General features: G+C 33.7%; 1 protein-coding gene across 1 annotated transcript; it reads left to right on the top strand.

The window, feature by feature from the left end:
* Positions 1–6,432: 6,432 nt before the first annotated feature.
* Positions 6,433–13,793, top strand: LOC125060191 (probable ATP-dependent RNA helicase pitchoune). Its single transcript, XM_047664959.1, has 11 exons — positions 6,433–6,672; positions 6,850–6,933; positions 7,148–7,291; positions 7,752–8,012; positions 8,388–8,537; positions 9,081–9,245; positions 9,785–9,926; positions 10,654–10,813; positions 11,701–11,853; positions 12,598–12,768; positions 13,383–13,793. The coding sequence occupies exons 1-11, from the start codon at positions 6,573–6,575 to the stop codon at positions 13,707–13,709; spliced, it is 1,857 nt and encodes a 618-aa protein (XP_047520915.1). The 5' UTR covers positions 6,433–6,572; the 3' UTR covers positions 13,710–13,793.
* Positions 13,794–13,972: the final 179 nt, after the last annotated feature.

Raw genomic sequence — 13,972 nt, 5'->3', positions numbered from 1 at the left:
CGGGCTACACAAACCGGCAACAATGGCTGACGAAATCACACTTGTCCCAGCAGCTTATATTGTTTTAAAAAAGAAACAGAAAAGAAGAGATTGTGGATTCGACCTTATTAAATAGGCGTGAAACTGTAGACAATTTGAGTCTAGAAATAAGTCTTGATAATAAATTATTCAAGAACTAGAATGTCAAAAGCAGTAATTTTTACGTAGTAATCTAACGTCAAATACAGCTGATCGCAAAACACAGAATATAGCAACAGGCACACTTCACTCATAGCAAACGTCATGTCGCGTAGAAAAGGATACACTGTGCCATAACAAAGAGAGTGACTGAAACAACTATAGAACTGGCTGTGCAATATTGCAGTTGAATTCGATAGCCTAGCGATCGTCCGGCCACCCATTGGGGCAATATCGGCCATATATGGCTATACAAAACATGTTTGGCTATATGGCCGGGACATTACTGCAATATTGCATAGTGTGGCTGCTATTGTTTGCAATGTTGCCGGCCACAGTGTTGCAGCCATCAATTGCAGCAAAACATGGCCCGTTTAGACGCGCCATTATGCATAGATATAGTAGGTGATGAGCTTATTTAATTTTCTTTACATAGTTTAAAGTAATTGTCTATTGTCATTAACTTCAAACCTATGCTGGCTTTGTCTCGTTACTATATTCTACTAAATTTGTATGAAAACTTTTCGACACGAACTATCATTTCCATACAAATTTAGTTTTCGACTTTCTACATAGTTCACTACTGTTAAGGCATCTGTGATCTGGTTTAAGGCCCCAGGGCAAAAAAAAATAAAAAAAAAACAAACCTTTGCTTCAAACTTCAAAGTCAAGATCAAAATTCAAAGTTAAACCCTTGAAAAAACGCGGGAAACCTTCGAATTTGGCGGACGCGGTTTTTGTTTGAATTTGTTGTAAAATAATATTTTTAATCAATTAGGTGATCAGAATAGTTCAAACTTGTATATATTTGTAGTTTGTATTATTATTTATATTTTCTTCTACTTTCTTCGAGTTGGGGTAAGCTTTTCGGATTTTTATGAATGAGCCTCCGGACCCGGGGGGCACGGCGCCCCCCGCGGTTGCATTTATCACGATTTCTAATGAATCTGGTATGGATTCTGACTGCTCTTTGGTTTCTAAAAGGAAGCTGAAGCGCAGCCATCTCCACAAAGTTTGTAAGCATTGTAACAAAAAAAAACGAAAAAGTAGTACTGAAAGTAGTAAACACTCAGACTGTCAATGTAAAGATGTATTTCCTGAGAGCACTGTTAATTTGCCTGCTATTCCTTGCACTGATACTACTTCAATGCCTGTTCCTCCCACCAGCAATTCTCCTAAAACCCCCACACAAATTGGTAGGGCTTGTTATGATGCCAATGACCATGGCCCGTTTGTGGTACATGTGCAGAAAATACAACGTGATGATAATGATAGTACAACTTTACACCCAGTTGTGTTTGGCAGATTTTTAAAAAATTATCTTTTTAAAAATATTGTAAATGGAAGCTTAAAACGTATTGGTAGAAATAAAATGACACTATCTTTTCATAATTACACAGACGCTAACAGCTTTATCACTTCAAACTGCTTACCTGCTAACAACATGAAGGCTTTTATCCCAACTTTTAATATTACAAGGATGGGTTTAGTTAAGGGAGTCCCAACCGAGTGGTCTCCTGAGGATATTATGGAGAACACTAACGTACCCATTGGGTGTGGAGAAATTCTGAAACTCAGGCGACTTAACTATAAAGTCATGGTAAACAACACACCTACATGGAAACCTTCGCAAACAGTTGTGTTTACATTTGATGGACAAGTTTTGCCTAAACGTGTATTTATGTGTTACAACTCTATGCCCGTTAATTTATATATATATCCGACTATTCAATGTTTTAATTGCTGCCGCTTTGGGCACACTAAGGTCCAATGCAGATCAAAGCCTAGGTGTTACAAGTGTGGTCAGGGCCACACTGGAAATACTTGTAATGTGGAGGAAGACCACGGTTCTTGCTGCTCATGCTCTGGGCTGCACTTTGCTTCAAGCAAAAAGTGCCCAGAGTATGTGAGACAAACCAACATTAAACTATCAATGGCAGAGAATAGCCTGTCCTATGTTGAAGCATCAAAACTACATCCCCCCATATCTAAGTCATTTGCAGATATAGTATCCTCTATCCCAAATAAATCTCTTCCTGGTGGAAATACAGTTTTGCCTGGTTCACCACCTCCACGTACACTATCTTACAAAAAAACTTTTTTTACTAAACCTAGAACCCCTCCTCAACAAAGTAAAGGTTACGATCATGTTGCACATGAGTCTCTTGTAAGAGACTATAATATGCCAGAGCCATCTAATGGTTGTGCATATCCATCATCCTCTAATGTAAACTCACAGACAATAGCAGAGCTAATTACTACATTAATCAAATTACTTTCACAACCCAATTTATCTATACCGTCCCACGCTGCTAATTTAATTCATACCTACACTCATATTAATAATGGCCAACATGGACAGGCTAGTTCAATGGAACTGCCGCAGTATAATTAACAAAAAACATGAAATTATACATATTATAAATACTTTTAATCCTTTTATTTTTTCTCTATCTGAAACCTGGTTAAAGCCAGATCATGTATTTAAAATCCCTGGTTATTTATGCTTAAGAGAAGACAGGGCTGATGGGTATGGTGGTGTATGCCTGCTCATCAGAAACTCTAGCACCTTTTCTTCCTTCCCTCTTCCTTCACATAGTGACAGCTTTTCTATTATTGCAGCTATTGTTGATGATATCTGTTTTGTCTCTATCTATGTCCCTCACCCCTCCTTGAAAATTTTCAATGAAATTAAAAACTTAATTTCAGTGCTTCCTCAGCCTTTCATGATTCTGGGTGATTTTAACTCTCATCACACATCCTGGGGTAGCTCGGTTTCTAATAGTTATGGGTATGCATTATTGGATATCTTAGACATGTATAACCTGTGCATTTTAAACTCGGGTTCTCCTACTCGCCTCACAAAACCTGGTGAAGCAATTAGTGCCATTGACCTGTCCATTTGTACTCCCAATTTAGCATCTTCTCTATCTTGGTCTACTTTGTGTTCATCTTACAATAGTGATCATTATCCAATAATCATTTCATTTCCCTGTAAAAAAAATAGTAACATGTTTATTCATAACTCTCGCCTCAAACACAAAATCATTGACTCTAAATGGAGTCAATACACTTTATTAGTAGAAGAGAAAATTAATACTTGCTCAGAAATTAATGTCACAGATAGTAATTATTTCAAAACTGTTTTATTAGAATCAGCTGATAATGTTTTTCCAAAGAAAAAGCCGCGTAGTAATAAGTTGCCATCTCCACCATGGTGGGATGAAGAGTGTACCACAAGTATTAAAAAACGCAAGGCAGCTGAGCATAATTATCGCAATGATATGTCTATGGAAAACTACGAGACCTTAATGACTGTGATGAAAGAAGTTAAAAAGCTATTTAAAACAAAGAAATCTGAGGGGTGGAGGAAATATTGTAGCACCTTATCACCTGGAACACATTCAACTGTCATTTGGCGAAATATCAAAAGATTTAGGTCAGCTGTCAATCCTTCTAACACGTCGTTACTTCCTATAGAGTTAGCTGATCAATTCCTTGATCGCTTGGCTCCTCCTTCTGCTCCACTTAGAGATTTTATCCACTCTTCTAAACAAAATAACTCTGATGCCGCCCCTTCCTCTCTAAATCTACCTTTCACGTTAGTGGAATTAAAAGGTGTATTAAATTACGTCAGTGACAGTGCACCTGGGGAAGATGGGATCCCATATTCATTTCTGTCTCACCTTGGTGAAAATGGATTAAATTTCTTTTTAAATTTAATAAATAAAGTTCTATTGACAAATGACATACCGCCATCTTGGCGAAGTCAAATAGTGCTGCCATTTTTAAAACCGTCTAAGGTACGATCTGATATTAAATCATATCGTCCGATTGTCTTGTCATCGGTGATAACAAAAGTTGTTGAACATTTAATTAAAAATCGGCTTGAATGGTATATAGAAAATAACGAATATCTGTCCCCAACTCAGTTTGGATTTCGAAAAGGTAAAAGTGTATGTGACAATTTAGGCATATTAGTTACGGACATTCGTAATGCTTTCACAGATAAAAAGTCAGTAGTCGCTGCTTTCTTGGATATTAATTCGGCTTATGATAACGTTTTGTTACATATTCTTAAAAGTAAATTAAATAAATTAAAGGTTCCTTATTTTTTAACTAATTTCATTGTAAATCTTCTTTCGGAGAGGAAAATTATTTTAGATGTTGGCGGCCCTTATATGCCTAGTAGGTTGGTATGGAGGGGCTTGCCACAAGGGTCTGTTCTGAGCCCTTTATTGTACAATATTTATACATATGACCTAGAAGATTCAATTGGAGATTCAGTTAGTTTATTACAATATGCCGATGACTTAGTTATTTATGCCTCTGATATGTGTGTAAGTATTGCTGAACAACATGTTTCCTCTTCTTTATCTTTGCTAAAATCCTGGATGGATGCAAATGGCCTAGATCTGTCTCCCTCAAAAAGTTCCGTTGTACTTTTCACTAAATCCCGAACTCCTCCCTCACCTACTATAACATATGATCGTCATATATTACCCGTTTATAATCAAGTAAAGTTCTTAGGAGTTATACTTGATTCTAAACTAACAGGTCAACCACACTGCGAATTTGTAGTTGGTAAATGTGAGCGACACTTGAACATGCTGAGATGTCTCAGTGGAGTTTGGTGGGGTGCTCACCCAGCCACATTGAGGTTGGTGTATAATGCTGTTATTAGAAGTGTACTGGATTTTGGGACCTTTTTCTTAGATCCAGGTAATGTAGCTGGCTTTAGAAAACTAGACCTCATACAGTCTAGGGCTTTAAGGATTGTTTCAGGTGCCATGAAATCAAGCCCGGTTAATGCTTTGCAAATAGAATGTTGTGACCCTCCATTAAACTTAAGACGTCAATATCTGTCAGATAGATTCATTTTTAGAATTGTCCAGTTCCATCATCCCCTCATCTCCAAACTGGAGTCTCTTTCTCTAAAATTACCCTCTTCACATAAACCTATACCTTGTCTATTAAAAAGCTTCCTGAAATTCAAACAATTACAAGCCCCAACTCATTCCTTTAATGTACTTCCTCTATTTAGCTCTTCTTATGATTCTCTTCTTCTTTCTCCAGAGATTTGCTTTTCTCTTGGCATTGAAAAATCTGATTTTAATGCCAATGCAATTTTTAATTGCAATGTCAATAGCAAATGGCCTAACTGGCATCAAATGTACACAGATTCATCTAAACACTCCAATGGGTGTGTTGGTGTTGGAGTGTTTCACAAACAATACAACATAGTTCAGAAAATTAAATTACCTCCGGAATCATCGGTCTTTACCGGTGAATGTTTTGGACTACTAAAAGCTCTTGAATATGTGTTGTGTTTCAAACTCAATAAAACCGTTATATTTACCGATTCCTTAAGTGCTTTACAGAGCTTAGCAAAATTTTCACTAAAACTTAACCCATTTTTTCATGTAATATTTGAATGTAAGAGAAAGCTGTTACACTGCCAATTACACAACTATTTAGTTTCATTCTGTTGGATACCTAGTCACTGTGGTATCTCTGGAAATGTAAAAGCTGACAGTTTGGCTAACAGTGCTACTGAGACCGGTGACGTACACCCGTACAAGAATTTTGGCCATGATCTTGCTGCTTTGCCCGGCATATATCTCCACAAATCGTGGAATATGTGTTGGGAAGAGAAAGGCCGGATTAAGGGTCGTTTCTTGTATGCTATACAGTCTTCCGTTCCCAGGAAGCCATGGTTTGCCAAATTGTCGCTTGGTAAAACCACCACTTCTACTATAATCCGTATGCGTCTGGGACATAACAGCCTTCCAGTTCATTTGCACAAACTTGGTATCGTAACTAGTACCGCCTGTGAGTGTGGCGAGAGCTATTCTGACCTGAATCATGTTTTCTTTTCTTGTCCTAAATATGACCATTCTTCCTTATACACTTCTTTAGTATCTCTCTCTGTTCCCCTTCCTACCAATATTTCTTTACTTCTTCGAGATTTAAATCCCCTTGTATATAGTATTATAAGTATATTTATTGTAAATAATAACATTAAACTATAATTTTGATTAATTTTTCCCCTTATGTAACTATTCTGATTTTGTTGTAAATTTAATGCGTTTTCAATCATCTATGTTATGTCGCGATTAGTTTCCTTCGTTTTTTATTATTCATAAACTGTAAATAATTAAAACAGCGACTTATAAAAATCTTATACCTACTTGACACTGGCTAATGCACAAACCGTGCCAGAGCCATAAAGGAAAAAAAAAAAAAAAAAAAAAAAAAAGTTAAACCCACGTGTGACGTGAATATATCAACACGGTTATTGTTAACAATTTACAATACTTTTTTAATATATAGCACATGGTTATCTCTATTCCGTCTTTTAATTTCTTTAAGTGTGTAATCAATACAGATTTAAGATGCCCATGCCAGATAAAATCTTAATGAGGAAAATTAAAAAAAGGGAAAAGAAGAAGGTGAAACTTAATGCAAAAAAATCAAATAACGACATTACAAAAGGTAACCTAAGCAATAAGTATTATTTTTCGTCATAAAAATATTTTGTTATACCGATCAAGTAGACCTATATAAATATATAAATATTGTATGTAAATTATGCTTGCTATCTTGTAATTTAGTGGGGTTAGTGACCACACTTCTCAAGTTTTATTAAGAGTTATAAATTACTGTTTTTAGAAGTAATACCAGATGAATCACCTATTGAAGCCGTCAAAAGATCCTTGGAAACACCATCAAACAATTCTGAATCAATACCAAAAAGTAAGTGTGTAAAATGAAGCTGGTTAAACTTTTCATATATTAATATATTATATTTTTATAAATTCTGACTCTAAAATTAAAAGGAAATATAAGGGTTATGTAAAAACTTATTGAAGCAAGTACTCCTTGGAATTCTTTCCATAAAAACCTATATTATTATTCTTAGCAATATTATATTAAAATTATATAACCCTCTTTTAATTATTTGTTATAGAAAAAAAGAAAAATAAGCAAAAGGATGAAATTAAAACAGAAACAAATGAAGTAGAAATAAAAGAAGAACAGTCAGATATTGATTCAGACAATGAAGTTAATAATAGTGTAGGAAATGATGACAAGAAAAATGAGGAGAGTCAGTGTAAGTTTTACAACTTGTTTGTTGACTAAAAAGACTATTGTAAACACCATAGACAATATTGTATATGTTATTTTAATTCAATAACCTAACCATAATTTCAAGAAGCAAAACTGGTGGTGCAATGCCATCTCGCCTAGGCTTCTTTAGCATTCGTCTATTTGACTTGACTGTCTTTACATCCCACCAGTCTGTACAACATACCATACTTGTCGAAATGTTTTCTAAATGATAATTATAATTCTTAAATGATAAAAATACACCTGTTAAACAATTTTGGTTAATTACCTAATGAAAAATGGTTAACACTAAGTTGCATACCATTCCTGGAATACATTGTTAGAAATGTAAAAAAAAACTATAACTAAAAGAATTAAAATAAATACTAAACTAAACCACATTTAAGTTTTGTTGCACATGCAATTTGTATTTTATAAATAAATTAGTCCACTAATAATTTCAGTACCAGGCTCCAGCTTATGTTTGGGGATATTATCAGATCAAAAGTTTACATCCTTAGAGGATAAAGTTTGTGAACCAACACTTATGGGGATCAAAGATATGGGATTTACAACTATGACAGAAATTCAGGCTAAAGCAATTCCTCCGTTATTAGAAGGAAGAGATTTAGTAGGAGCGGCCAGAACAGGATCAGGAAAAACACTGGCATTCTTGATACCAGTAATTGAATTAATATACAAATTGAAGTTTAAACCCAGGAATGGTAAGACAGAAGACATTTCAGTTCTATTATAAACTTGCCTAGGATGTTTAATGCTAACATAAAAGTTGCCCATTGTTAGAAGACTTGGAATCAAAGATCAACCAGCAGATTCAGTTATGATAATACTTCTTAAAATGAAGTTTGTATATACTTATGATGATAAAAAGGCGAATGTGAAAAATTTACTCCATGCTCCCTCTATTGAAACAATAATATTTGCGCTTCCAGTCAACTGTTGAGGCACTTTTAGTATTGTTTTAATAGACAAGAGTTTGTCAGAGTCATTTTATGAACACAGAATGGATATCTGATTTTTCATTTTTTTAAATCGGACAGTTATTTTAGTTTCACTTTCTCAATGTAGTAATTTTTAAGGTACTGGAGTAATTATTTTATCACCAACAAGAGAGTTATCAATGCAAACTTTTGGTGTTCTAATGGAATTAATGAAATACCATCATCATACTTATGGTTTGGTTATGGGCGGAGCCAATAGAAGTACGGAAGCACAAAAACTTTCAAAGGGTAAAATTCTTACAATAGATGAACATTTTCACTGACATCAATATTTCCTAGAGAATTTCATAATTCATTATTAATACAATTCTTTTTGTATTTATTATTGTATACTGTATGTACTAGTGTGTTTAAAGAATATTATTTGTAACAAAATACATTGTTACACTTGTCTGTTTTATTTGGTGTTATTAAAAAAGTTGTCCATTTTGCCTCAGGTAGATCCTCCAATTATAATAATATTGTCTTGGCTTACGCAACTACACATATTTTACATATCTGTTAACGTTTTCTTTGTAATAAACATTATAACATAGTGTAATATTTATTATTATACTATGTTATAATGTTTTGAGTGCTTTTCACCAATTGACTCACTTGCTGTCCATTTCTCCATAATGTTATTAAGTGGCTTACAGTTAACCATATTCTAGAATGTTTATCTAAATACTAGTTTCGAGGAATGTCAAACTATTTTTTCTATTAAAGTTTGGGAACTGGATAAAATTGTGTCATGAGATACACATGTGAGTAATCATACAAATTTTTCAGGAATAAACATTTTGGTAGCAACACCTGGTAGATTATTGGATCATTTACAAAACACTCCTGACTTCTTGTACAAAAATTTGCAATGTCTTGTTATCGATGAAGCTGATAGAATACTTGAGATTGGATTTGAAGAGGAAGTTAAACAAATTATTAGACTTTTACCGAGTAAGTCATTTATATGTTTTTACTATGAATACAGATCACTTTGAAAAATTTATTGTTTTTCAAAAAGTGTTGCCCTGTATAAAATGTTATTTAATCTGGGTACATGTTAATATTTTAAAAGAAATATCAGAAGAAAATATTGAAATATACAATTTAGGTTCTCGAACATATAATACCAACATTTAAACAGTAACCAATTAATTATTATTATTGTTTTGTCACTAAATATTAAACAATTTAGAAGATTTTCACATGTAATATCTAATAGCAAAATTGAATTTAATTGAGTCTAATAACACAAACCATGTTTGTATTCTCATATCCCATAGGGACAATAAATAATTCAATCTAAGCGATTTTAGCTATGATTTCTTAACATAATAACTTGTCTTATGGCTATGTCTCCCTCTTACATTATACAAAAATTACTGTATAACCATAAATATTAAATATAGTACATATATACATAAATATTCGACGATAATCAATCGTTCTTAGTTATATAATAAGCTATTGGTTTAACTAATAATTTTTGTTAGAACGCCGTCAAACAATGCTGTTTAGTGCAACACAAACAAAGAAAACGGAAGCTCTGACAGCACTTGCTGTCAAACATGAGCCGGTGTACGTAGGAGTGGATGATCATAGGGAACAGGCCACTGTTGATTCATTAGAACAGGGGTAAGTCTAATAATCTATGAGATTAATTATTATTAGTATTTTTAGAAATGTACAAATCATTAAGAATGTTTTGTGTTTAATGTCTGTGTATTTAATTATCACAAACTGATGTTGATATTTATTATTGACTATAGAACCTACACAAATTGCAATTCTATTTAGGCTTTACAAATTCATAATTTCAAAAACCCGCCAAAATTTAACGTAAAATTGTAACTATAATTTAGTAATTATTCACAAGTTATTTTACCTATTAATAGCTTTTAAACCAGAATACTCTCAATAATACTTAATTTTTCATATTTTCAAATAACCCATTACATATTTAACATTTTAACCCGAACTTGTAATTTTTTTATTTATTATTTAGTTTATCTAAATATTATAAATATAAATTAAAAATATGCCAACATGCGCCACTCACTTCATTCTGTTAATTTTGTGTCACGGTGCGCGCGCATCGTAAAATTTCACTCTCATACATTTTTCATAACGCGCCTAAACAAGTATTACTTCAATTAGTGGGCAACTTCATTCTGTTAATTTTGTGTCACGGTGCGCGCCCATCGTAAAATTTCACTTTCATCAATTTTTCATAACGCGCCTAAAGAAGTATAACTTCAAAAAATATCCATGTAAAAAGCTAGTCTCAGTTAAGATAATATGCTATAGCAAAGTTGGCCTGAATTATAAAAACATACTAAATATTGATTCAACAAAATTTCAGTTACATAGTGTGTCCATCGGAGAGGCGTATGATGGTGCTGTTTACATTCTTAAAGAAGAATAGAAAGAAGAAGGTGATGGTATTCTTCTCCACCTGTATGGCTGTCAAGTACCATCACGAGCTGTTCAATTACATAGATTTACCTGTTCTGTCTATACATGTGAGTATTTTATAGAACAACTCCTCATTATGAAGTATTGATCAACGTATGTGTTGAAGTTTATAAGGTTAATTCATTTTCAAGCTTAATGCTGGTTCCATTGATGGTTAAAATTATTATTTGCATAATTAAAAAAATATATATTGTTTAAAGCGAGTTCTTCGTTCTCTGCGTAGTTAATACCTTTTGATTGGCTTTTTTGTGTTTGTGTTATTAATAATTGTGTACTTAGTAGGTAAATATATAAATATAAATGAAAAAAAACTTGTGGCACTCTGGGACTGCCGCGGTAAAGCTATAAAAATTGCAACGCAATTTTTATGAACTTACGCAATTATAATAATTATTTATTTATGCAGTATTTTTTTTCTTTGATATTAATTCAATCTACCACTCTACCAGACTCAGACTAACACGCCTATATAGTCTGTCTCACTTTAACGCGTACCGGCTGCACAGGTCGCGCTTACGCTACGTTACAGATCTAGTCAGAGACATGTGAATACGCAGTATGCGTTCTGTCCCACTCAAACGCACCTGCGCTATGTCACCGATCACGCCAGACCGATTTGAGACGCAGTATGCGTTCTATCCCGCTCTAACGCGTATTGGCCGCACCTATATTACGTCATCGTGTGTTAGTTTTTTATTTCCGTTACGGAATTCCTTGATTCGTTCGCCGCGTTCAAAACCCGCGATAAAAGATATACAATAGCTTAAAATTTCGAGAGAGTTATACGGCATGTCCGTTAAATTTTTATTATAAACAATTGTTCCAAAATCCTAATACTATGCTTGTGTGTGTTTTCCTCTCTTTCCCTCATATTGCGAGATTAAATAACCATCGTGTTTACTAATCACGATTTAATTTAAAAAAAATATTGCAGGGTAAACAACAGCAATCGAAGCGTACAACCACATTCTTCCAGTTTTGCAACGCGGAGACCGGTATTCTGCTGTGTACCGATGTCGCTGCTAGAGGACTGGATATTCCAGCCGTTGATTGGATCGTACAATACGACCCACCGGATGATCCTAAGGTATGCGAGGGGTTTAAAAAAAAGTTAGCAGCCGCCGTATAAAAACTAGTACAATTCTTATTTTTGATGACATCAGTAGGGAAATCTATACTCTGATTTTTAATTCCGTAGAATACTGACAGCTTTCATTTTTCGACATGTCAGAGATTACAAACCTTTTTGGCTGGGCACATTTTTCTATTTCAATACGAGTCATCATTTGACTCTATACAAACATTTTATTTGTGAGTAAGGTGCTCAACATTAAAAGTGGTTTTACGGTGACTGATAATTACGTCCCTTTTCATCACAAACAGTAAAAAACGCACAAAGACAACATTAAAAAAAAAAAACGTTTACTAAACCTGGAATTAGTAGGCAGTGATGCCAGCTAAAGAATAAAATAAAGTAATTAAAGTTAATTCGATATATTGTTCCTGATATTGAAATATTTGTTATTTTTGTATTAGGTCACTTGAGTAAGTAAATATTCAGATTCACCTTTGTGTAAGCAAAACATAAAAAATACGTAGCATTTTATTTTATTGCCCTAAAAGGGGTCAAATTTGTCAATGTAAAACAATAAACTACAAGATCCCTCCTTATCAAAATGCCAAATCGTAAAATGACGGCTTTACGACTGATTAGAGCACGACTGCCGCTGTGAGTTCGAAAAGTGAGTTACAGAATCGCAAGGCTGTAGTGATTCGAACGCACGAAGAATGATTTTTGTATATTAGTAATTCTTTTTATGCTATTTTTAAGGAATACATCCATCGCGTCGGTCGTACGGCCCGTGGTCTCGGTACGAGTGGGCACGCCCTCTTATTCCTTAGACCCGAAGAGTTGGGTTTCCTGCGTTTCTTGAAGCAGGCTAAGGTCACACTCAACGAGTTTGAGTTCTCCTGGAATAAAGTCGCTGATATACAGCTACAGGTAATATATATTTTTAAATAAATCTAGTTGGCGCTAATTACTAACAGTTTTTTGAAGTGAAACTTCTTTATCGACTGGCTTCATCAGGCTTACCGCAACGTACTGTTATTTATATTGGATAATTTTTTCACGTTATATTTAATAAATATTGCAGTATTTAATTTAGTTATAAATAGAAATTATGCTTTTAAATCATTATTATTTATGTCAAAAACCGTGTAGTGCGTTCATAAAATGTATAAAATTTATATTAATAACAAAAATATATAATAACGATAACAATGATAGTAATAATTGTATTACAATTAATGAAATTCTGTAATAATCTTGTTTTCATGTCTATAATAATAAAAGCCTTTTGTTAAACGTTATGTAATTTAACTTTATTTAACCAATTTCTGTAAAGTTGCATATTACAGTAGATCATTTTTCGAAAAATAAGGTTATAAAGAGGTTTCACTTCTTACGTGTGTAAAAAAAATGTGTGCACTAGACACGCACACATTTTTTTTAAATCGTATACAGGACAGGGTAATTTAAAGTAAGTCGGAGACAATAAATTATAAAACAATTATCAATTAAGAAAGTACTTATGTAACAATTTTTTTTTTCAGCTTGAGAAATTGATATCCAGAAATTACTTCCTGAATCAATCAGCGAAAGAAGCCTTCAAAAGCTACCTCCGAGCCTACGACTCGCATCACCTGAAAACAATTTTCGATATTGATACTATTGACTTGGCTAAAGTATCAAAATCGTTTGGTTTCACTGTTCCTCCCGCCGTTGAATTGAAAGTTGCCCCTAAGAGCGGACCGACGCATAAAAGGAAGGGCGGAGGCGGGTTTGGGTACTTTAAGAGTTTGAACGCTCCTGCCCATAAAAAGGACGAGAAAACTAAAATCTATAGGCAAAAGGGCAATAATAAACGACCCATACGTTGATTTTAAGTCATGTTCAAATATGTAATTGCTGTATGATATACATGTTCTTATGTGTAACTAATTTAAATATATAATTTACAAACAGCTCGACTTTTATTTACTTAATTTTAGTAGACGTTAAAAAGAAGTTTTTTTAAATATAACTAACTTTCCTCGATTCACAGAGAACAAAAATTATTTAATAAGAAACCAAGACTAAGTCGAAATTTAGCAGGAAATATTTCATTCGTATGTTGTTTGTACTACCCAGTCAGTTATTAGAT

This window comes from Pieris napi, chromosome 21, assembly GCF_905475465.1.
Source record: "Pieris napi chromosome 21, ilPieNapi1.2, whole genome shotgun sequence".
In the NCBI taxonomy this organism is placed as follows: Eukaryota; Metazoa; Arthropoda; class Insecta; order Lepidoptera; family Pieridae; genus Pieris; species Pieris napi.
This window is presented reverse-complemented; position numbering and strand designations above follow the sequence as displayed.

Bases quoted from the DNA above. Each gene is read 5' to 3' on its own strand.
- LOC125060191 (XM_047664959.1), top strand. From the start codon at position 6,573: ATGCCCATGCCAGATAAAATCTTAATGAGGAAAATTAAAAAAAGGGAA. The intron at 8,538-9,080 runs GTAAAATTCTTA...CAAATTTTTCAG, and splicing joins AGCACAAAAACTTTCAAAGG to GAATAAACATTTTGGTAGCA. The intron at 9,246-9,784 runs GTAAGTCATTTA...AATTTTTGTTAG, and splicing joins AATTATTAGACTTTTACCGA to AACGCCGTCAAACAATGCTG.